General features: G+C 45.9%; 1 protein-coding gene across 5 annotated transcripts in view; it reads left to right on the forward strand.

The window, feature by feature from the left end:
• The window catches only part of phldb1b (pleckstrin homology-like domain, family B, member 1b), an 89,683-nt gene that overhangs the window by 48,689 nt on the left and 15,479 nt on the right, over positions 1-25,515 (forward strand). For 4 of the 5 annotated variants that reach the window (XM_048615667.1, XM_048615668.1, XM_048615670.1 and 1 more), the window contains 5 exons: positions 1,248-1,364; positions 3,245-3,347; positions 4,347-4,382; positions 5,130-5,445; positions 25,115-25,205. In XM_048615667.1, coding sequence (XP_048471624.1) covers positions 1,248-1,364; positions 3,245-3,347; positions 4,347-4,382; positions 5,130-5,445; positions 25,115-25,205 — 663 coding nt within the window. The remainder of the gene's footprint in view (positions 1-1,247; positions 1,365-3,244; positions 3,348-4,346; positions 4,383-5,129; positions 5,446-25,114; positions 25,206-25,515) is intronic. The other variant, XM_048615669.1, reaches the window with a different exon arrangement.

Here is a 25,515-nt window from a genome sequence, read left to right on the forward strand (position 1 = left end):
ACTGCACCTCCCAGTCGCGAACCATTTCAACTCCCCCTCCCATTCCTCAGACGACATGTCCATCCTGGGCCTCCTGCAGTGCCACAACAATGCCACCCGAAGGTTGCAGGAACAGCAGCTCATATTCCGCTTGGGAACCCTGCAGCCCAAGGATATCAATGTAGACTTCACAAGCTTCAAAATCTCCCCTCCCCTGACCGCATCCCAAAACCAGCCCAGCTCGTACCCGTCTCCCTAACCTGTCCTTCTGCCCACCTATCCCCTCCTCCCACCTCAAGTCCCACCCCCATCTCCTACCTACTAACCTCATCCCGCCTCCTTGACCTGTCCCTCCTCCCTGGACCGACCGATCCCCTCCCTAACTCACCACCTACACTCACCTTTACTGGCTCCAACCCCGCCTCTTTGACCTGTCTGTCTCCTCTCCACCTATCTTCTCCTTTATCCATCTTCTATCCGCCTCCCCCTCTCTCCCTATTTATTTCAGAATTCCCTTCCCCTCCCCCATTTCTGAAGAAGGGTCTAGGCCCAAAACGCCAGCTTTCCTGCTCCTCTGATGCTGCTTGGCCTGCTGTGTTCATCCAGCTCCACACCTTGTTATCCCAGATTCTCCAGCATCAGCAGTTTCTACTATCCCAGGTAAACAGGATACATTTGTTACCTCAGGGTGAAGAAGCTGCTGATTTGTTGCAATGGCCAATTGGCTTTCCCTGTCACCAAACCAGTGATGGGAAGGGAGGAGGAATTTCTTCCTCTCAATAATTCCATCTTTTCCTGTACACATACTCGAATATCTGCCTGGAACAGGCTAGAGCTGGAGATAAACACAAACCAGAGTGGTGCTTCCTCAGCGTTGCCCCTTTGTCAGATCTTTGTGTTCGGATGTTGAGCCCAGACTCAGCAGTGACCTTTCCCCCCTCTCTGTTGCTGAGTAACCTCCAGACACTGGACAAGTCTCACAGCTGAGGAGTGACTCCCCTGTTGGCTCAAGCATGAAGGGTGGCCCGTCCCTGTGCAACAAGTCAACACTTGAAGAGAAGAGTGAAAAAGTTGCCAGGCAAGAGCAGAGCATTTTAATCAATAATCTGACCTCTTACTGGACTTACGGTCCTTCGGAGATTAATGGACCCCATCCCCTTGGTGTCAGGGAGATAAGAAAACTCCTGGAGTCAGTTGACAGTTCCCACAGCAGAAACTGTGAAGGTCCATCAGCTAACTGAGCCTTTTCTGGTGTGTTCCTGTCCCAGGTTTACCGATCCAAGATGGAGAACGACGGATCTGGCACTCTGCCTCGGACGAAGATGGGATCTTCCCCCTCCTCACCGTTCACTGCTTCAACTCTCGGCCGAAACCTGACATCAAAGGTAAACGGGAACAAGAAATGGCCGAGAGAGTGGAGGTTCTCCCTCACACTGTACAGTTCAGTCCTTGGTCAGGAGAGATACCTGTCTTTGTGTCTCACTGCTGAATGCACAGTGAATCAAAAAATAGATCTGTGATCCAGCTGAAGAATCACAGAATCCCTACATGTTCAGTCCATCAAATCTGCACCAGCCCTCTAACACGTCCCATCCAGACCCACTCACCACCCTATCCCCATAACCCTGCATTTCCTATGGCTAACCCATCCCTGGACACCACAGGGCGGCTTAGAATGGCTAACCCACCTAACCTGCACATCTTTGGACTGTGGGAGGAAACTGGAGCACCCGGAGGAAACCCACGCAGACACGGGGAGAATGTGCAAACTCCACATAGATAGTCGTCCGAGGGCGGAATCGAAACCAGCTCCCTGGCGCTGTGAGGCAGCAGTGCTAACCACTGTTCCCCTGAAGAGGAACTCCCCTGGTCAACCTTCCTGTTCTCAAACCAACGTCACCTTCTCGCTGTTTGTGGGGTGTTGCTGTGTAAAAATGTTCCGCATTGCTGTGTTTTATATAGATGACAGTGCTCCTCAATAGCCAGATTGTCTGGTTTGAGTGATGTTCATTGAGGGGTAAATATTGACTGTGGCACCTGGTGAATTCTGGCTCTTCTTCAAAGTAATGCCCTTGGTCCTTTTCACCCAAATTAGACTGAGCTCAGTGATAACACAGTGTGGAGCTGGATGAACACAGCAGGCCAGGCAGCATCAGAGGAGCAGGAAAGCTGACATTTTGGGTCGGGACTCTTCAACCCTATTTCTGAAGAAGGGTCCCGACCCGAAACATCAGCCTTCCTGTTCCTCTGATGCTGCCTGGCCCGCTGTGTTCCTTCAGCTCCACACTGTGGTATCTCTGACTCCAGCATCGGCAGTTCTTACTGTCTCAGACTGAGCTCAGTTTAATGTTTTATCTGAAAGATATACTTCTGACAGTGCAGCACTCCCTCAGTATGGCACTGGGAGTGCAATCATTAATGCCATGAGCAGGATGGACAGTGTAGATAGTGAGACTGTTCCTACTCGTAAAAGAAACAAGAGCGAGAAGACATGATTTGAAGTGATATGAAATGAAACAAGGTTGATGTGAGGAAAAAGACTTTTTCATATAGTGACTGGTGAGGGTATGGAATGCACTCAGTGCAACCTGTATAGCTCACTCTGTCTAAGCACCCTATGATCTGCATGTCCCTGTTTATGATGATCTGCCTGTACTGCTCACAAACAAAGCTTTTCACTGTACTTAGATACACATGACTACAATAAATCAAATCAAATCAAATTAAAGCATTTGAAAGGAACTGGATGGTTATTTGGTTAGAAGGGAGATGGGGAAAAGGCAGGTGATTGGAACTAGGTAATAGAACTGTTAGATCTAATAAAACTAGCCCATTGATGCTGGCACAATGGGCTGAATGGCCTGCTCTGTACCATCATAGTCCTTTGATCAGTCTGGATCTTGAGCTGAAGTCTGTGGAACGGGACTGGAATCCATGACCTTCTGGTTGAGAATCCTACCCACTAAGCCACTGCCAGAAAAAAAAAGGAGTTGCACTCCACTTTGAATTGTTTGCATTTGGAGACACTGCGATAATGCATTGCCATGGAGACAGGCGGGTTGAATCGATCTGTTTAACAAGTGTCATAAATGAAGACAATATTACAAGTACACCTGGGAATGATAATGCCTGTAACAGCGCAGAGATACCCCTGAGATTGAACTCAGTGACAGAACTAACGCTGTTTAATGTTCAATGCCTGACAATGTCTGATGCAGCAAGCTGCATTCTCTATTCGTTTATCCACATTCTATTTGTTTTGCAGACCCCTGTGGTGGCACAGAATGGCACGAGTAGTTTGCCACGAAACCTGGCTGCTACTTTGCAAGACATCGAAGTGAAGAGACAGTTGGCACTGCAGCAGAAAGGTGAGCGTTGGACTGTGAGCTCACCAGGAGGAACAGACAGGATCAAAGTCAATCGGGGGTTACATCCCAGAATCTTATAGTACAGAAAAAGGCCATTCAGCCCATCATCGAGAAGGAACTGCCTGATTAGTGTTGCTGCCCTGTTCTATACCCCACAGCCCTGCAAATCTTAATTTCCAACTATTTCTCCAGTTGGAAGTTAGTTTTGAATCCATGTCACCAACTTTTCAGGCAGCACAATCCAGATCACACCTTCTCCCTCCATTAATAATTTCTGTTTGTTCTCCCCCCTCCAGCTCATTGGACAATTCTCTTCAATCTCTGTCCTTTGGTGCTGCTGATGGAAACACTTTGTCCTGGCGTGAGGCTGGAATTGTGGCACATTGGGAGCCACTGTCACAGAAGGGTCATGCCCGTGAAGGGGAGGAGCAGTAAATAGGATGGTGGAGACTCGATGGGCCGAAGGGCCTCATCTGTAGTTAATGACTCTTTGATAATGAGCAGGCTGATTGCAATCAGCCTCTTGAGAATCCCTGAGGTGTAGGGACCTCACACAGAGTGTGCACCCAATGGTGAGAGCTGTACAGTTCCACAGGAGCCCTGCCTGGTTGGATTTGTATGGGGCTTCTCACCCCACAGTTGTAGGGAAACCCTAACACATCTCAACTACAATCAAACCAAACCCCAATGTGGAATGGCTCCTGGCACAGATGTTACACTAGTAACAAAAAGTCTATGACTAGCATTTTGAACACACTTGGCCACATTTGGGACCAAATATATTGACAACCATGGCTTCCTCTGTCAATGCTACTGTTGCAGAATAGCCAGCCAAAACGTTTGAACACAATTTTATTCCATATCTCTGATTTAAAGAAATGCTCACTGAATTTTTTTTTTTGCTTTCTTCCTTGCCGTATCTTTCTTTTTGAATGGCACGTCACTCCTATCTTCTGACTCGACCTTTTACATACCCTACTTCTTGCTGATGCTGTGCAGAATCACTAGGGATATCCAAAACAGATCACAGGAGAGGTAGGAATTCTGCTTGGAATTGGGAGGAAGTGCTGTCATGTTGTACAATCGAGGCGAGTGTGTGCATTTACTGGGACTTCAGGCTCCGTTCTGTGATGTTGGACATTTCCTGTGGAGTCTGAAGAGACCGAGCTTTGGTCTTGTATTAAAGCTTTTATTGGAATTTAGCATCAGGAGCCAGAAGCACTGACTCAGTGTGAACATTCTCATCCTCAGTTCAAAAACCTTCATGGCCTCACTCCTCCCGCACCCCCATTCCCTATCTCTCTAATCTCCTCCAGCGCTATTACCCCACCATAGTGTCTAAGTCCTTCCAGTTCTTGCCTCTTCCTTATCCTGATCATAATCATTCCTTCTCTTACCACCGTACTGTCAAGCGCTTAAGTCCTAAGCTCTGGAATTCCCTACCTCAACCTCTTCTTCCTGCTTTATGAAGTTGCTGATACCCTAACTCTTTTGAAGCTTTGGAATTCTAATACCTTTTTATATGGCTCACTGTCAAGTTTTCTTTGCTAATCTCTGCTTTGAAGTGCCTTGGGATGTTTTATTATGTTAAGGTGCTATATAAATGCAGTTTATTCTGCAAGAATTTGTTGTGACAACAAAGTGATCTATAAATTGATTGACAGGAGGAGGCCATTCAGCCCCTCAAGCATGTTCCACCATTGTATTAGATTTTATAATTTAACTCTTTCTTCTTTCTCTGCTTCCATCGTCTCAATGTGTACCTTTCATTGTTTGACCAAGGTCACCAGGTGATTGAAGAACAAAGGAGGCGATTGGCTGAGCTGAAGCAGAAGGCTGCAGTCGAGGCCCAATCACAGTGGGAGGCCTTGCACAGTCAACCATCACCAATGTTTGGCCAGTCCTACTCCGTGAGTGGACAACCCCAATCTCACCTCATCCACCACAGTATCCTCCACCACAACCCGCAGCCTCTCTCCACTCAGCATGGCCTCGACCTGGAGCACGCCTTTGACACACTCAGTCTAGAAAGTTCCGACAGCTTGGAGACCAGCGTTTCCACGGGCAACTCGGCCTGTTCACCCGACAACATGTCCAGGTAGGAGAAAGAGACTGCTTGCTGGTAGCTGGCAGCCCATTGTGTACAGCATTAGTCAAATCGATGGGATAGGTATTGTTTTGAAGTTAGTTCACAGGACATGGGCATCGCTGGCTTGGGCGGGGGGCGCATTATAGCCTATCCCTAATTGCCTCTGGAGAAGGTGAGCTGCCTTCTTGGGCCGTGGGTGAGGAGAAACCATTTCATCTGAAGGCAGGGTTTTATGATCAGCGTTCTAGTCCAGTCAGGAAGCACCAATTTACACGAAGGTTAGTGAATATCTGCAACTCTCTGCCCTCAGCCTTCCTGAGGGTCAATACTTTTAACTTTAATTGTAGCCATTCTTCAATTCCCTCAATCGTTCTGGTGGTAAAGGTAACTCAAAGGTTGTTTGCATCATCAGTCTGGAGCTACCTGGTTGGGTTGAATCTTCCACCCTCCATCCACCTGCCCTCCGAGGAACTGCCTCAGGCCAATACTCTCACCTTAAAGCGGCAAGATTATGATTTAAACCTCAGTCCAGAGGCTCCCTTTACCCTTTCGTGGGTTGTGGGCATCATTGCCAAGGTCAGCATTCATTGCCCATCCCAAATTACCGCTTGTCGGACTGGAGGCCTCTGACTAGTGGTGTGCCTCAGGGGTCGGTGCTGGGCCCATTGCTGTTTGTTATCTATATCGATGATTTGGATGAGAATGTACAAGACATGATTAGTAAGTTTGCCATGACACTAAAATAGGCGATATCGTGGACAGTGAGGAAGGTTATCAGAAATTGCAGCAGGTTCTTGATCAGCTATGGAATTGGGCCAAAAAATGGCAAATGGAGCTTAATATGGACAGTGTGAGGTGTTACATTTTGGAAAGCCAAATCAAGGTAGGAGTTTTCATGGTGAATGGTAGGGCCTTAAGGAGTGTAGTAGAACAGAGGGACCTTGGAGCTCAGGTGCACAGTTCTCTGAAAGTGGAGTCACAGGGAGACAGGGCAGTGAAGAAGACTTTTGGCACACTGGCCTTCATCAGTCAGGGCATTGAGCACAGAAGTTGGGAAATTACATTGCAGTCGTACAGAATGTTAGTGAGGCCGCACTTTGAGTATTGTGTATGGAAGTGGCCAGTCTTGAGTCATTAGTGGAAGGCCATTTGCCTTATTGGACCTTATCCAGCTCTCAGAAAGAGGAGGTCAGTCTCAATTACCCATGTTTTCCCTGTAGCGTTATCAATGTTTCCTGAGCCATGTAACATTGTGAGATCAGTTTCCAAAAGGGGGATGTGTTTAGCTGTTAGTACTGTGCCTGTAAGTTGTTAGATTCTCAATTGTGAATGTCGGACAGAATGATGAGTGCTGTCTCTCCCGGGTGGCTTTATCTCTGTAAGTGTAGATTAACTCAATGGACAGGTGACACAGCAATGAGTGTTACACTTGGATTCACTTCAATAGTCTGACAGGTTCTCCAGTTGAGACACTAGCAGCTCAGAGCTTGGTGATTTAATTGGAATGTCAACTGTCCGTTGAGCGTTTGTACTTCAGCATAATTCTGTACAATTCTCAGACATTTCCCTGTCAGCCTCTGTATATATACAGCAGTAGGAAGCAAATCAGTCTCGACTGGTATCTATTAACATGGTGTGTAGTTTATAAAAGCTCAATGCTTCCTCTAACTGTCCACCTCTTCACATCTACATACACATCAAATAGGAACAATATGCATGACATCTGTGTCTATTATAGTGAAAAGGTAAAGATGCCAGAGTCCCAGAGGACTGCTGTCTCATTAGAGAGATGTTTGGTGGTCATTTAATCTGAGGGTCACCACGCCTCAGGTGAGGGGTGAGGTCAAGTAGGTGGGACCTTCATGGTATGCTCAGCTGGTGTGGGAATTGAACCAACATTGTTGGTATCGCTCTGCATCACAAACCAGCCATCCAAGCGAAGCAATCCCACCTTCTGTATAGTACATGCTGAGTAGCAGACAATAATCTACTTCAATCTGTAACGGTCCTGCTCATGTCTCAGTGTTTGCTCCTACATGTGCACAGTGCACATAGACCTTTTATAAGAGGGTTTGTTTCAGTATCTGATCACATACAGTCTGTGTTTCCGGCAGTGTGTGCTCTGCAATTGTACAGCCGAATGCAGTAACAACTTATATTTATATAGCACCTTTTACGTAATAAATTGTACCAGAGTACTTCACGGGACATTATAAAACGCTGTGCCACCAAGCCACAGTCGTTGAGGGAAACCGTGGTCAAAGGCGTAGGTTTTAAGAATCATCTTAAAGGAGGAAAACGAGTTAGAGAAGTGAGGATGCGTAGGGAGGGAATTCCAGAGTTTGGGACCCAGGCAGCTGAAGGCATGGCCACTAATGATGGAGCGACAGGAACCAGGGATTCACAAGAGGCCGGAATAAGAGGATCTCAGAGGCTGGAGGTGAGATGAGATCATGGAGGGATTTGTAAACAAAGATGAGAATTTTAAAATCAAGAAATTTCTTATCCAGGAGGCATTGTAGTTTAGTGTATAGTGCACAGGAGAGTGGGACTTGTTAGAATGTGGGAGACCAACCAGGAGTCAACAAAGACATGAATCCTACATCAATTAATAGTAATCCTGAAATCTACACAAATAATCCAGTGAATTCAGTTTGCACCATGAATGTTTGAGAATTTGCGTTCAGTTTGAAATATCTGGAAGTTGAGAAGCTGGTCTCAGTAAAAGTGACCATGAGGCTACTGGATCATTGTAAAAATCCACCTGATCTCCCAGTGATCTTTTGAGAAGGGAGTCTTGTTATTACTCAGCTTGGCCATTGAGGGGTGACGATGATGTCATCAGACCACAAACTTTCACCAGGGATGTTAGTTTTTTGCAATAGGACTTTGTCATCCAAATGTGACATAGAGTCATACAGCACGGAAACAGACCATTTGGCTCAACCAATCCGTGCTGACCACAAATGTGACATTTAAAGTAGATGGAGACAAGGCGAAAACGAATACAAATTTGTAGCAAAAGCCAAACCACCATCAACATTGAACATATGCAACAGATCCTGCTGCTTCAGTTTGGTCTTGCTGTCAGTTCTGTCTAGAGGTTAAGACATTAGACTTCAGGCCCAATCTTTCCTTGTGCTATTGGTTAGGAGGAGCTGCACGCATCCTATTACCCAAAGGAAAATGAGAAATGGTTTCTCTCTATCTAGCCCATCGAATGTACTAATTGTCTTAAACACCTCAATTAGTGAACAGTATCTCGTGTGCAGTACGCACCCTCAAAGACGGCCTCTCTGAACCTGTCTCTGGGCACAATTCTCCAGAGGCTGTACTTGCAGCCCTGGGACAGGCTGTTGACGTACAGGCCGAGCAGCAGGGCACCACTTAATGATCGTAATGATGACAGAAGCCAGTATCTTCAGTGGAATGTGTGCCTGGGAGTTCCACCCTGTGTAGCTGCACGTTCCCCTGTGTAAATCAAGGATGTAGCTGGAGGCCACGCCTTTTCTTTTCTCTGTGTTGTGTGCTTCAGATCTGAATGCACGTTCACATCCCGAGTCGCTGGCAGTTTGTAGCTCCAACTCGTTTCTGTAAAAGCCACACCATTCCATTGTGTATGTACCATCCAGGAGTACCCCAGCCACCCACACACACCCGCACCCACACACACACACACACACCCACACACACACCCACACCCACACCCACACACACACACACCCACACCCACACCCACACACACCCACACCCACACCCACACACACCCACATCCACACCCACACACCCACACACCCACACACACACACACACACACAGAAACACACACACACACACCGAACCACACATGCACGCACACACACACAGACAAGAACCACACACAAACACGCGCGCACACACACACACATGCACACAAACACACACACACAGACACAGAACCGCACACAAACACACAGTCAGACACACACACACACAGACACACACAACATACACGCAGACACAGAACCGCACACACACACAGGCACAGAACTGCACACACACACACACTGACTCAGACACACATACACAGATACACACACACACACACACATTGACTCAGACACACACACACAGACACACACACACTCAGTCAGACACACACTTGGACACACACTCAGATACAGAACCACACACGCACACACACAAACTTACTCAGACACACAGACACACACACTCACAGACCCACAAACACCTCCACACATGTAGACATGCCCCCAACACCCACACACATCCCCACACCCTGGTTCACTAACCCAAAGCTCTTTCACCAACAGCCGATATTGGCTCTGCTGCCCCTGCCCTAACTCACACCAAGTCCTGCTGGTTTTCCCATCACCCCATGTGCTCGCTCACTGACATTGGCTCCTGCTCACGCAGTGCCACCGTTTTAAAATGTTTGTCTTTGTTTTTAACTTCTTCCACAGCCTTGGCAATCCCCTCCACTCCCCGCTGCCCTCATCTTTGTATTCTGCTGTGGTTCACTGAGATCTCTGCCCCCTCCAGTCTGGCCTCCTGTGTATCTCCGACTTCCACCACTTCACCATTGACCCTGGTGCTTTCAATTGCTCTGTTCCTAAGCTCTACCATTTCCTCCTTACTTCTCCCCGCTCTCTCACTCCTGAAAACCAGGAGTAATCGCTCCTGAAAGCTTAACTGTTTGACCAAGCTATTGGTCGCTGGTGTGTCCTGAGGTGGTTCAGTGTCAAACTTTCTTTCATAAAGCTCCTGTAAAATGCCTCGGGACAGTTCATTACATTAAAAAGTGCTTTGTAAATGTAAGTTGTTGTTGTATTGAAGGTGCTATTCAAGTACACGCTGCTGTTGTATGTCCATGGGAGATCCAGATCTCGACCCAGTGATCAGAGTTGGCACTTCAGCGTTTTGAACAAGGAGCATGTAAAGTTCTAAACGTAAACCAGATACCATGGTCTGTGTCTTTTAAAAATGGTGTGCCAGTTATTCCTTAACACTTTAATGCTGTGAGAATATTAATTATAGAAAGAAGTTAATGCTTGGATGTCCCAAAGCCCTTTAGCAAGTACTTGTGAAGGACAGTCTAAGAAATGAAAGTGCTTCAGTGCATATTAAACACCTGGGGATGTCCTGAGGCCAGGAAAGGTGCTATGCAAATGTCAGTTCTTCTTATATTAGGGACACTGCATGAGCTGGTTGGACAGTTTTGCTGTTTGTGAACTAGCTGATTATGGGTGATGTGTGTACAAGCCTGGTGAGTCACTGCCTGTGAGGTGACCTTTTCAGAAGACAGTTTTCTGATGTTATCTGACTAGTGCCTGGCAATGAGATCAGCTCAAGTGAAATATTTGTGAGACACAGCTCATTTCTTACTTTCTCTCCCTACCTGCAGTGTGACGGGGCAAGGCCATGAAGGAAGAACGTAGGAACAGGAGCAGGCCATTCAGCCCCTTCAGCCTGTTACACCATTCAGTAGGATCATGGCTGATCTGTGACATAACTCCATCTCCCTGCCTTTGGCCCATTTCCCTTAATATCTTCACTTAACACAAATGTATCTATCTCAGATTTAAGACTAACAACTGATCAAGCATCCATTAACGTCTGGGGGCAAAACTGTGAGGGGCAAGGCCACAAGAGAGGGCAATGTGGTGAAGGTTGTGGATCAGCTTTGTGAGGCTTCAACTTCATCCAGATCTCTGCCACCTACATCTCAACTCCTACCTGGGCACCTGTCTGCCCGTCTGACCAGCCCTGGCACCTGGTTAAGCAAAACCCCAATTCTTAAAATTCTTGCCTTCATTTTCAAACCCCCTTCACAGCCTCAACCTCCTGCAGTCCTCCTGCCTCAAACATACCTGCGTTTCTCCAATTCCAGCTCTTTGAGCATTCCCACTTTTTCTTAATTGCCCCACCGTTAGCAATCATACCTTCCCCTGCCTGAGTCCCAAGGTCTGGAACTCTCTCCATAAATCTCTTCCATCACTGTCTCCTCCTTCAAGGCGCCCCTTAAAACTGATGTGTTTGCCCAAGCTAGCGGTCAACTGTCTTATTAATTCCTTCACTCCTTCATTCAAACGCTGGCATGGCTATTGCCCATAGGGCAGTTAAAAGTCAACCACATTGCTGTGAGTCTAGAGTCACTTGTATGTCAGACCAGGTAAAAATAAGTTTCCTTCCATGAAGGACATTAGTGAATCAGATGAGTTTTTCCAACAATTGGCAATGGATTCGAGGTCATAATTAGATTCTTAGTTCCATTTTTCTTTTTTATTTAAATTACATTTAAATTCCACCATCTGCCGTGGCAGGATTCAAATGCGGGTCCCCAGAACAATACTTGGGTCTCCAGATTAACAGTCCAGTGATAGGACCACTAGGCTATCACCTTATGGGGCTTTGGTGTCGTAGTTGTTTACTAAGTCCCCAGTGCAGCGAGGTGCATCATTTGGCTCTGATTGGTTTTTGATCCATGGGGAGTTGCCGATTGTGAGGTATGGGCAGGAATGTGGAGCTAAGGCCACAATCAGATCAGCCATGATTGAAGTGAATGGTGGAACAGTCTTGTAAGACTGAATGGCCTTCTGCTAATTTCTTAACGTCCTTTCAGGGGCAATGTAGATACATGTTGTTGTTGTAAACATTCATATAAAAGACCAAAAGAACTGCGGATGCTGTAAATCAGGAACAAAAACAGAAGTTGCTGGAAAAGCTCAGCAGGTCTGGCAGCATCTGTGAAGGAAAAAACAGAGTTAATGTTTCAGGTCCGGTGACCCTTCCTCAGAACTCAGCACATATAAGAGAGGCTTGGAATGTTTCAAACCACCCCCGTCCAACAGATGGACATACACACCCACACGCACACACTCCTCTGCCTTGTACCTCGGGGTCCAGTGCATCTCCAGAAACTTGCCAAAATGGGCCCCATTACTGGGTTGTGAACATTGCTGGTAAAGTGATTGACCTCAATCCAGTCCTCAGCCAGGGACTGGCATCTCTTGAAAGTTCTGCTGTCATTGTCTACCCCAGCAATCCAGCTGCCCCATCACCACGGGTTTTACAACAAAAAAAGCGCGCAAAGGAAACAAATAAACAAGAGCTCACACATTTTTCTCAACTCTCTCCGGTATTCCTCCTTCATTTTCCTCATGTGCTAACTTTGCATTGAATATGGATCAAACAGTTTCAGTACCATAAGCAGTGAGTAAACTGTTGTGTTTATTAGTTTTTTATTTGCCAAGGTGAGCATTTATTGGCCATCCCTAATTGCCCTTAAGATTCTGGGGGGGGTCATGTACTTGAACTGCTCTACCCCATGTTGACCCACAATACTGTCAGGGAGAAAATTCCAGGATTTTGACCCAGCGACAATGAAGAAACAGCGACATATTTCCAAGTCAGGGCGGTGAGTGGCTTGGAGGAGATCTTGGTGGTGTTCCCATGTATCTGCTGCCCTTGTCCTTCTTGATGGAAGTGGCCATGGGTTTGGAAGGTGCTGTCTATGGATCTTCAGTGAATTTCTGTAGCGTATCTTGTTGATGGTACACTCTGCTGCTACTGAGCGTCAGTGGTGGAGGGAGCGGATGTTTAAGCTGGTTATTAGGGTGCTCATAGGCTGCTGAATCATACTGAACTTCTTGAGTGTTCCAGTCTCTGGAGATTAGAAGAATGGGTTGGGAGGGGAGTCTCATAGAAATGTATAAAATTGTAACTGGGCAAGACAGGGTAAATGAAGGAAGGATGTATCCAATGACCAGGAGGTCCAGAACAAGGGGCTGCAGTTTAAGGATAGGGGGTAAACCTTTTACGATGGAGATTTGGAGAGGGGGGGGTCACAGTGGCACAGTGGTTAGCACTGCTGCCTCACAGCACCAGGGATCCGCGTTCGATTCCACCCTCAGGTGACTGTCTGTGTGGAGTTTGCACCTTCTCCCTGTGTCTGCGTGGGTTTCCTCCCACAGTCCAAAGATGTGCAGACTTTGTGGGTTGGCTGTGCTAAATTGCCCAGTGTGTTCAGGGATGTGTAGATTAGGTGGGTTATTGAGGGATGGGTCTGGGTGGGATGCTGTGAGGGGCAGTGTGGACTTGTTGGGCCAAAGGGCCTGTTTTCACACTGTAGGGATCCTATGATTTATGATATGTCTTTAGCCAGAGAATGGTGAGCCAGTGGAATTCATTACCACAGAAAGTGGTTAAGGTCAAAATATTAAATGTTTTCAAGAAGGAGTTAGATTTATTTCTTGAGGGTGAAGGGATCAAAGGATCTGGAGAGAAAGCAGGAACAAGAGACTGAGTTGGATGATTGGCAATGATCATGTTAAATGGTGGAGCAGGCTGGAAGGGCTGAATGGCCCACTCCTGCTCCTGGTTTCGGTGTTTGAGTTGTTAGTGTTGTACTCACTCAGGCAAGTGTTAAATAAGGGATTACGAGTTAGGATTGAAAACATTAATTCCGGGTACCTCTATGGATGCAGTCTGACCTGCTGAATTTCTCTAGCATTTTTAGTTCTGATGCCAGCACCTGCAGCTTTTGTTTTCATGATTAAACAGTCATGGTACAGATCAGTCACGATATAATTGACCTGCAAAGCTAAATGGCCTTTTCATGTCCCTACATAAACCCTGACCTCCCCCGCTTATCAGCAAAACGCCATCTAAAACAGTGTAACATATAGACACGGACATTTGAGCTTAAGGCAGCTGCAGCCCTGGAGAATTCCATTAGTATTTCATAGTTTAAAAAGAAAATACTGTGCTGTTATCTAGATGGGACTTACATTTCCTCCCCTCAGTTCTGAACTTGTGCTTTGGGGCAAAATAATGAGATGATAGCAAGGAACTGAATCATTCCCTAAATGAGACACGGAATGTGGTGCCTGTATTCCCATTGAGAGTAGGTTTTGGGAGATTAATTATTTCCTGACACACAACAGGAAAGAGTTGTGAGGGATTTTGTAGTGAGAATTCATGGATATTTAGTCTGTTGAGGGAATTGTCTCCAGTTGATACAGACCCACTACTGAATTGAAGAAGGTCCCTTATCTGTTTGATTCCCTGGAACTTTTTCTGCTGTTGCTAACCCCCCCCTCCGCCTCCACTCCACTGCTCTGGAACATTGAGCTTTTCTGGGGTAAATTATCGCATCTTCCACTCCCTCCCACCTCCACTTTTCAGTATTCATTCTTCACCAGTCCAGCTGGCGCATTCAGCTGAGCTATTTGACTATGCAGGCATCGCTGATTTTAACACACCCCAGCTGCAAACTACAGATGTGCACCTACTTTCCAGGAAGGAGTGGGGGATGAGTTTCTGGATGGGGATCAGCAGCATTATCGGTAAACATGACTGCAAAACTGTCCAGTTGACCTTACAAACCAAATCATTTCAGTAATTTGGAAAAGGACAAAATAAAGCTGCTGTCCTTAACAGGTCCGGTCTGTTTGCGAGAATGGTTCCAGGGGGGATGGAGTTCAGTTGTGTAGATAGCCTGGAGACACTGGCTTTGTTGTCCCTGGAGAAAACTGAGAGGAGATTTGACAAAACTAATCAAAAACAGGAGGGATCTGTACAGGGGAGACAGGGAGAAACTGTTCTCACTGCTGGATGGATCAAGAGCCAGAGGACACAGATTTAAGGTCATTGGCAAAAGATGCAACATCAACATGAGGGAAAAAGTTTATTTCTCTGCCTGTTGAGGGTGGAGAATGCGCTAACTCAATATTTGATGGAGACTAGAATCAACTGAGACTTCAAACAGGGAATTGGTTCATTGTTAGAGGAGTAGAGTGTTTTGCAGGGTGAGTGGCAGCATGGAAATTACTCTCATAAGGGTCAGCATGGACATGATGGGCTGAGTGGCTGCCTTCTGTTCTGTGATTGATGAGGGAATGGAGTCACGTGACTCAGTTCATTAGTAATCACACTCTGAAGTGACCAATCAGTTGCCTCAAACGAGGAGGAACTGGGAATGAGAAATAAATTCCAGGCTTACCAATAACACTCGCATCTGAAAAATTAATCCAGGAAGGAATTTGGCAAAGACAACATTGCACGGTGTGGGAAACAAACAGGAAAAGGCGATCGATACAAGCAGTACACAAGTGGCATTGTGTTCCTTTCAGTTTTGGAAGACCTGAGGGGCTTCTGATTGAATGTTTTAAAATGATTCGAGCAACTGATGGGACACAGGGAGAGAAGTTCCTCCCACAAAGGCTGGATTCAGGGATAATCTGAGAATCAGAACCTCTCTGTTCAGGAGGGACCTAGGGGTTGAGGTACATAATTCTTTGAAATTTGCATCACATACAGGCAGGATGGTTAAGAAGTCATTTCACGTTTGCATTCATTGTTCAGACCTTTGAGTACAGGAGTTGGGACGTCATGTTGAGGTTGTACGTGACATTGGTGAGACCATTATTGGAGTACGGTGTACAGTTCTGGTCGCCCTGTTGTAGGAAGGATATTATGAAGCTGAAGAGGATTCAGAAAAGATATACCAGGATGCTACTGGGAATGGAGGGTTTGAGTTACAGGGAGAGAATGGGACGTTTTTCACTGGTCAAAAGTCACACGAAGCCAGGTTATAGTCCAAAAGGTTTATTTGAAGACACAAGCTTTCAGAGCACTGCCCCTTTATCAGGTGAAGTCATACCTGTCGAAGGAGCAGCGGTCCGAAAGCTTGTGATTTCAAATAAACCTGTTGGACTATAACCTGGCGTCTTGTGATTTCTGACCTTGTCCAGCCCAGTCCAACACCGGCACCTCCACATCATTTTTTCACTGGAGCATAGGAGGTTGAGGCGTGACCTTAAAGATATGAGGTGTACAGATAAGGTGAACAGCAAGTGTCTTTTCCACGGGGTTGGGGATTTCAAGAACAGGGGACATGTTTTTAAGACGAGAAGAGAAAGATTTAAGAAAGACATGAGGGTCAATTTTTGGGAATTCTCTTGGTTAACATGGAAAGTGATGCTACATTTGACAGCTGCCTTTGAATAGGGATAGAGTTTGAGGGGGGGAGAGGGGAGAGCTCCCTTTGAATGGGGGTAGTGTTCAGGGAGGGGGCCTGGTTCCCTTTGAATGGGGGTAGTGTTCAGGGAGGGGGCCTGGTTCCCTTTGAATGGGGGTAGTGTTCGGTTGGGGGGTGGGGTGGGGGGGAGGTATCTGGAGTGAATGTTATTATCTGTGTGGTTGCTGACAGTATCTGTGTCTACATCCTTGTCCAGACGGGATGTTGTGGATTAAAGGTGAATTTCCCCAGCTCCCCACATCACTGCACTGAAACATCTGTTCCCTCTGTGCTTCGGAATCAATAACACATGTCCCAGAGTGGAGAGAGGGGATGGTGGTAGACAGTTCTGGATGGTGGGATGGGGGGCAGGAGAGACTTAAAAGGGCCAAATGGACTCCTTCAGTGCTGAAACGTACTCCCATTGTCCACCCCCTTGTAGGTAGCACATCCCGTTCATTATCACTTCACAAATTGTAGGAGCAGAAATGGACCATTCAGCTCATTGAGTCCATTCCGTTATTCAATGAAATTGTGGCTGTTCTCAACAGTCATTGCTTACAAAACAAAATTCTTTCTTTAATTCCTTTCCATCTCTCATCTCCAACCCAGGTCCCCTTAGTCCTTGTACCATGGCCTGATGGAACCAGCCTTACTTTGTTATCTAAACCTGTTGCCATCCCTGTCCACTACCATCCAATCTCTCTGATGCCAGTGAATCCCTGGGGTGCTGGGCAGGGTTACAGGGACAGAGTGGGGGAATGCTCCTGGTCTACAGAGGGCTGGCATCAACTCGATAGATCAAACGGCCTCCTTTGGTGCCTATCATGACTCAGTCATTCCTAGGATTCTGTCACTGGGATAAGGATTCCATTCCAGGATTTCCAGTCAGCTTCACTTCACTCCTTCCGCACCATGCACTTGTACCATGTTTGCAATTGTGAAGAGTTTCTGAAAGAGAGAGCGAGGAAGAAAAGGAATATTTCTGTCAATCAGTTTCAGTCCTTATTAAGAGAAAGCTTTTAACCTCTACTGAAGTCACCTCAATATCTAAACTCACCTGAAGATGAGGATGAGCCAGAAGACTTCCCTAATTTTTTTGTGTTGAGAAGTGTAAGCAGGGCTAGAATTGGACTGATGGCTTCTAATCGGTACAGGAACTGTGGCAGGTGAGTGTGTTTGATACCACAGAAATGTGCTCTCTCTCTCTCTCTGTTCTGATTTCAGATACAGCAACCTGTGTGCTTGGCAAGAGCCAGTGGATCTTGTGTCTTTTTAATTTCACTAAAGGTCTCGTTTTTGCAACTCAAATATTTTCTCAGCTGCCAGAGGTCTGGCAAGTCAGTTGCTATGTTTGCTTGTTGAGCACGTTGTGGGTTCTGGGGATTGGCGCCTGGACCATGGTGAGCCAGGTTTCTGTCTGCATTTCCTTCTCAATTTGTAGCAGAGCCATCTCAGATCCTGGCACTTAGCTTTTGAACTTTAAACTGTACACCAGAGCTGCTTCTCCCTGGAGTTTGTCCTCCTCACTCCCTCGTTGGCACCAGTTCTACAGCCATTAACCTCTCGAAGGCTGGAGGTACTAAAATAGAAAGTTTTTAAATAAAGATTTAAATAAGGAGCTTGTCTTTGGATAATGAAGGGGTTTGCAGAAATCTTTGGGGTTTTATGCCTACTCTATAATCATGTGGCTCAACTGGTAGACTTGTCGCCTCTGTGTCAGAGGCTTGAATATTCAAAAGAAGTCCTATGAGATGAGTACAGGAGATGATGTTATGAACCAGATAAATCATCTTTCAATAGATTTTCAGTCAAGACTCCTGTCTGCCTGGTCAATGACTTAGATTCACATTACTGATTTTCAAGAGTCAAAAGTTGTCTCCCCAGTTTCCTGGCCAACACTGTTTCCCCCATACCAACTGGTTATGAATCTCCGTGCAAAATGGGATCTTGCTGTGTTAAAATAGCCATCGCGTTTGACCACTCAATAATAGGATGAACTATTCAGTGGTTCACTGAATAGAAAGCGTATCCCTCTTTCGCTCAGATGTATCCAAACTTAATACTGCACAGCACGGAACAGTTCAGATGTTGGATACTTGTTCAGTGTTGGGTCTGCTGATTTCAGGTATAACCAGCCTGGAGATGGGATATATATATCAGCTAGGATCCCAAATCCTGCTCATCACCCACTGTTTGCTGCTGGAAGACCAAGTAGGGAAATAATCAGGCTCTATAGTGATGCATTCCACAGTCAAATAGTTTGCTTGAGTTCTCTGTTGCAATTTTTTTCCCTTTATTCATTCAGGGGATAAGGTTGTTGCTGGCTAGGCAGCATTTATTGTCCATCCCTAATTGCCCAGAGGGCAGTTAAGAGTCAACCACATTGCTGTGGGTCTGGGGTCACATGTAGGCCAGACCAGGTAAGGATGGCAGTTTCCTTCCCTAAAGGACATTTGTGAATCAAGTGTTTTTTTCCAACAATTGACAATTTTTATGGCCATCGTTAGGCTTATAATTCCAGACTTTTATTGGACTCAAATTCCACCATCTGCTGTGGCGGGATTCAAACCCAGGTCCCTGCAACATTTCCTGGGTCTCTGGATTAATGGTCTAGTGATAACATCACTAGGCCATTGCCTCCCCATTTTCTCATTTTTTTTCCAATCCCTCAATGTCCTTCTGTAAGAATTAACTGACTGACCACAGTCTTGAAACTTCAATTGACCCAGGCAGCTCAGGGAGAGAATTTCAGGTCTCTAGCTTGTGGGGACAGTGTCCCCTGACCTCACCCTCAAAATGACCTGGTTTGGATTTTCAGGTTCCTAGCCTTTCCCCAATTCCCTTCTTGTTTTAGAATTCCTCTGCACCACCCGCCCCCATCCCACAACCAGGGGAAATAGTTTCTGTCTACCTGTCCTATTGGATCTTTTCATCTTGAAACATCTCAGTTACACAATCCATTAATCTTCCAAACACACAGAATACAAGCCAGGTTTATGTAACATGTCCTTGTAATTTACTTCTTCCATGCCTAGTATTTTCCTTTTGGAAAGCAAAGACTAATCTTGGGTTTGTTGGTGATAACAAAAAGGCTGATGCTTCATGAAGGTGTAAAACAGCATGTGAGATACAGGGAGGCCCCACAATGGCTCTTCTCTAGGGGAGGTGATGGCCTAGTGGTATCATCGCTGTTCTGTTAATCCAGAGACCCAGATAATGTTCTGGTGACCTGGGTTCAAATCCTGCCATAGCAGATGGTGGAATTTTAATTCAACAAATATCTAGAATTAAGAGTCTAATGATGGCCATGAATCCATTGCTGATTGTTGGAAAAACCCATCTGGTTCACTAATGCCCTTTAGGGAAGGAAACTGCCATCCTTACCTGGTCTGGCCTACGTGTGACTCCAGTGTTCCACAGCAATGTGGTTGACTCTTAACTGCCCTCTGAGCAATTAGGGATGGGCAATAAATGCTGCCCAGCCAGCGATAACCCTTATCCCATTAGTGAATAATTTAAAAAAAAATGAAATTACAAAAGAGATCAGCAATAAACTGGGTGATCGAATAGAGTCAAGGGCCTGAGTTACCTCCTGAAGCTTTTATCTACCAAACCAGATTCTTCCCGTTTCTGAGATGTTTCTATTAATCCAAAATATGAAGAGTTTCCATAATTCTCATTTATCCAATGGTTTTAACTTAAATATTCAATCAGATTATATATTTAAAAATTCTTTCCCACGGACTGTTCATGTTCACTGTACAGTAAGTTGCATTTCCACAGAGAACAAAAGCCTCCCAAGGCATCAGGACACAAGAAAAACATCACCGAATTAACAAAAGGTTTGAGTTTCACTGGGAAATTGACAAAAGGACCTCCAGCATTGAGGCATTGCAAGGGAGTGGGGGTGAGGGTGAGGGCCGAGGGAGTGGGGGGGGGGGGGGGGGGGTGAGGGGGAGGGGGGGGGGGGGGAAGGTGAGGGGCTGAGGGAGTGGGGGGTGAAGGTGAGGGGTTGAGGGAGTTCGGGGTGAAGGTGAGGGGCCGAGGGAGTGGGGGGTGAAGGTGAGGGGCAGAGGGAGTGAGGGGTGAAGGTGAGGGGCCGAGGGAGTGAGGGGTGAAGGTGAAGGGCCAAGGGAATGAGGAGGTGAAGGTGAGGGCTGAGGGAGTGGGGATTGAAGGTGAGAGCCGAGGGAGTGGGGGGTGAAGGTGAGAACCATGGGAGTGGGGAGGTGAAGGTGAGGGTCGAGGGAGGACAACAAAGGAGACGTTTGGAAAGACAGAGATTGCAAGTTGGTTAATCTAATGTTCTGGATGTCAACTACTCTCAAACAGTCTGGGGTTTAAGTCCCACTGCAGACACTTCCCAAAGTAGCACCGAGAGAGTGCCATTCTGTCTGAGGTGCTGTCTTTAACGGCCTGCCCCCTCAAATGGATGTGGAGATGCCGGTGTTGGACTGGGGCGGATAAAGTCAGAAGTCACATGACACCAGATTATAGTGCAACAGGTTTATTTAAAACACAAGTTTTTAGAGCGCTGCTCCTTCACTGGGTGAAGACACTTCACCCGACAAAGGGATTTACGCTCAGAAAGCTTGTGATTTCAAATAAACCTGTTGGACTATAACTCGATTGTCATGTGACTTCTGACACTCAAATGGATATGATAGGAGCCTTAGCTGTAATTGGAGAAAGAGCAGGAGAGAGTTCCCTCGTATCCTGGCCAATCATTAGGCCCTCTTCACTGAAATCACTGGGACCATTTACCCTTTCTCTGCGTTGACATGACCTGGGCATTGCTGGCAGAGCCACCCTCATTGCCCCTGAGATGTTGGCAAGGAGCCAATGGTCATTTCAGAGTCAACCACATCACTGTGGGTCTGGAGTCACATGCAGGTCAGACCAGGTAAAGCTGGCAGATTTCCTTCCTTGAAAGGCATCTGTGGCCTTGGCAACACAATAAATTTGTGGTTGCCATGAGACGAGCTTCTAAAATTCCAGACTTATTTAATTAACTGCATCGAAATTCCTCATACGTCACGGCAGGATTGGAACTCACACAACGGGTTGATTAATTCAAGCCTCCAGGCTATCAGTCCAGGAACATAACCATGATGCTACATATCAAATGCCTAGTCATTGCTGTCTGTGGGAGCTTGCTGCGCAAGTAATGGCTGTTGGGTTTCCTACCTTAAAGCTGTTACAACCCTTTTATAAAATAGTATGGTTGTGACATACCCTGGACCTACTCTCCTTTTCATTCTCAGTCATAATGAGGGTGATATTAAACCACACCCTCCTCAAGAAAGCAACAGGCCCCCTACTCTCAGCATCTGCTTGTTTCTTATTTGAATTTATAAATGATTTCAGGCTGGCTACTTCACCTGACCTCCCCAATAAATCCATCCCACATGTTGATCTCTCTCGCTCTGTCTGAGGAAGAACCTCCCAGGATCGTTGTTAATTCACCAGTTGGAATCTATGCCCCTTTGTCCTGTTTGCTCCGTTTCACAAACTGATTGTTGACACTGTTTTTCTAAAACTGAGGGAGCATCTGATGGATGCCTCGAAAATGATGAACAGGTTTGATGGGATTGGCTTAGAGAAGATGTTTCCACTTACAGGGGACAGGGGGTGGGGTGTGGGGTGGAGATCTCAAACCTTGAGGCCACAAAGATGAGCCATCCCACTGATAAATCCAACAGAGAATTCAGGAGAAATGTTTTTGCCCGGAGAGTCATGAGAATGCAGATGTTGATCCCATCCGGTGTGTTTGAGGCAAATGCTTGGAATGTATTTAGAAGGAAACGGGATGTGTGTGTGTGTGTGTGGTGGAGAAAAGAACAGAAGGATATGTTAATGGGATATGAGACATTAACACCATAGACCCAAGGACAAGCCTCTCTGCTCCTATGATGCTGCTTGGCCTGCTATGTTCATCCAGCCCTGCACCTTGTTGTCTCGGATTCTCCAGCATCTGCAGTTCCTACTATCTCTGACCAAATGATTCTGTTCCTGCAAGCTCTGAGTAATTATCCTGAGAATTTCATTTACCTTGGATGCTTTCTTTCCAAGTTGAAGAGCCTGATGTTCCCGTGATTCCCTCCCTGTGACACTTGAGGCCAGCCTTGTGGTTTGTGCTTTTAGAATGTAAATGTCCCTCTTAGTGAGGCAGAACTGAAGGTGAAGTAAATGGACAAGGAGTGAAAACTAAACACATTTGCTGTGCAGCGCATGCCACCTGGTTTTGTTTAACTGCAGTCTGTGTAAGGCGAAGCTCGTAGAAAAAGAAAGTAATGTAACCTCCCTCACATACTACCCTGCATCAATCCAGATGTTTCTGTTGCCCCCAGCCTGCTCTCACTCCCCAGTGTCTGTGTTCATGGGCTTGCTTTCAGCAGAGCTGACTTCTGTTCTGCTATTAACACCTACTCTCGATCTATGTTTTGTCCTTTCACAACAGCCGTTACCAGACCCTTTGTTCTGTGCCACCTGCAATCTCTAATCTCCCTTGGCCTCTGACTTCCCATCTGTTCCATTTGTTCCTTCCCAATTCTTTGTACAGTATAAAACCCAACACTTATCCACCACCCTGCCTTCAGCTCCAGAGGAGAGTCAGATCCGATTCAGAACCTTAACTCTGTTTCCCTCTGCATATATACTGCTAATATCTACCTGCTGTTTCTCCAGAGTTCTCTGTTTACAGGCCAGCTGTTACCAGTTATATTTGTAACATTGCAGAATTTATTTCAGACAAAAACCATACATAATGTTTCACAAATGACATCAAACGTGTCTTCGTTCTAGATTTTTACTGATACTATCCCTAGAAGGCTTTTCCCATCTCCTCTGGCAGCACATTCCAGATACTTACCACCCTCTGTGTAAAAAAACTTGCCTCTCACATCTCCTTTAAACTTTCCCCCTTTTACCATAAGCCTATGATCCCTAGAAATTGACATTTCTTCCCTGGGAAAAAGATTTCGACTATCTGCTCTATCCATACCTTTCATAATGAAGTAAACTTCTATCAGGTCGTCCCTCAGCCTCCAATATTTAAGTGAAAGCAAATGGTTTGTCCAATCTCTCCTCATAACTAATACCCTCAACCAGGCAACATTCTGGTAAACCGTTTCTTTGTATTCTTTGAGGGCTCAGTTTCCTAAATCTTACGTATGCCTTCTTTTTCTTGTTGTCCAAGCTCACAATTTCTCTTGACATCCAAAGTTCCAGAATCTTGCTATCCTTATCCTTCATTTTCACAGGAAAATGCTAGTCCTAAACTCTAATCAACTCGCCTTTAAAAGATTCCCATATGCCAGATGTGGGTTTACCATTAAACAGCCATCCCCAATCTACATTCCTCAGCTTCTGCCTAAATGTTCTTGTACTTAACCTTCCTCCAATTTTGTACTTTCACCTGAGGACGACTCTTATCCTTATCCATAAGTAACTTAAAACTCACAGAATTATAGTCGCTCTTCCTGAAATGCTTTCCCACTGAAATACTTCCTTCACATGGCCTGGCTGGACCCCAATACCAGGGCTAGTAAGGCCCCTTCCTTCACATGGCCTGGCTGGACCCCAATACCAGGGATAGTACAGCCCCTTTCTTCGTTGCACTATTTACATATTGTTTCAAAAAACTGTCCTGGACGCACCGAACAAATCCTCCCCCATTCCAGCCCCTGGCACCAAGGGAGTCCCAGTCAGCATGGGGGGGATGTTAAAGTCACCCACCACAACAACCTTGTTCCTACAATTTTCCACAATTTGTCCACATATCTGTTGTTGTATTACCCTCTGGCTGTTAGGAGGCTTGTAGTACCATCCCATCAAAGAGATTGCACCCTTCCTATTCCTAAGTTTTACCCATAAGGCCTGGCTGGATAAGCCTTCCAATGTGTCTTCCCTCTGTGTAGCTGTGATACTTCCCCTAATCTGTAATGCAGATCCCCCACCCCGTCTTTTACATCACTCCCTATGTCACCTGAAACACATAAATTCCAAAACGTTAAGCTGCTGGTCTTGTCCCTCTCTCAAATAAGTCTCTGTAACAGCTACAACATCATAGTTATATGTATTAATCCAGGCTGTCTGTTCATCTGCCTTACGCCTCACATTAAAACAAACACATTTCGGACTGGTCTGTCGTTGCTGGCTGCCTCAGTAAACAGTTGGGAATCACACTTGAGCCCAGACTGATGGAGAATGACAGTTTCCCTTTCCTTAAGTGTGTCAGTGAACCCGCTGACATTTCATAAATAAAAACCAAAAGAATTGCGGATGCTGTAAATCAGGAACAAAAACAAAGTTGCTGGAAAAGCTCAGCAGGTCTGGCAGCATCTGTGAAGGAGAAAACAGAGTTAACATTTCGGGTCCGGTGACCCTTCCTCAGAACTTGCTGCTGACATTTCATGACAGTTTCATGGTCACTCTTCCTAACTATGTCTCGGGTAAAAGGTTTCCAAAGCCATTTGTGTAACAGTGTACTTCCTGATGTTACCTCTGATGTGTTTCATTTGTATTTGACCTGTATTCTCTGAAATGTTTAACACAATCATGTTTAATGAAAAAAAAAGATGAGTAGGTGATTGATGAGTCTTATTGGTATCTCTTGATGTTGACTTCTGGTTGTTTCTTCCTCTTCCTGGGAAGTGCCAGTGGGGTGGACGTCTCAAAGATCGAGGAGATGGAGAAGATGCTGAAGGAGGCACAAGCTGAAAAGGCACGACTCTTGGAGACACGGGTATGTACAGGATTTCACTCAAACTGTGATTCAAGTCAGGGGAACTTCAGGAAGTGAAATGCTCAGTTGGAGAAATTAAAAACTTATCTCATGCCACAGCCTCCTGCCTACCCAATTCCAGGAGCTGTTCCTAAATTATCCTACCCGTGTCTCTGGGAGCTGTTCCTAAATTATCCTACCCAATTCTCTGGGAGTTGTTCCAAAATCATCCTACCCAATTCCAGGAGCTGTTCCTAAATTATCCTACCCAAATCCGGGAGCTGTTCCTAAATTATCCTACCCAAATCCGGGAGCTGTTCCTAAATTATCC

The sequence above is a fragment of the Rhincodon typus genome, chromosome 32 (genome assembly GCF_021869965.1).
Source record: "Rhincodon typus isolate 14 chromosome 32, sRhiTyp1.1, whole genome shotgun sequence".
NCBI lineage: Eukaryota > Metazoa > Chordata > Chondrichthyes > Orectolobiformes > Rhincodontidae > Rhincodon > Rhincodon typus.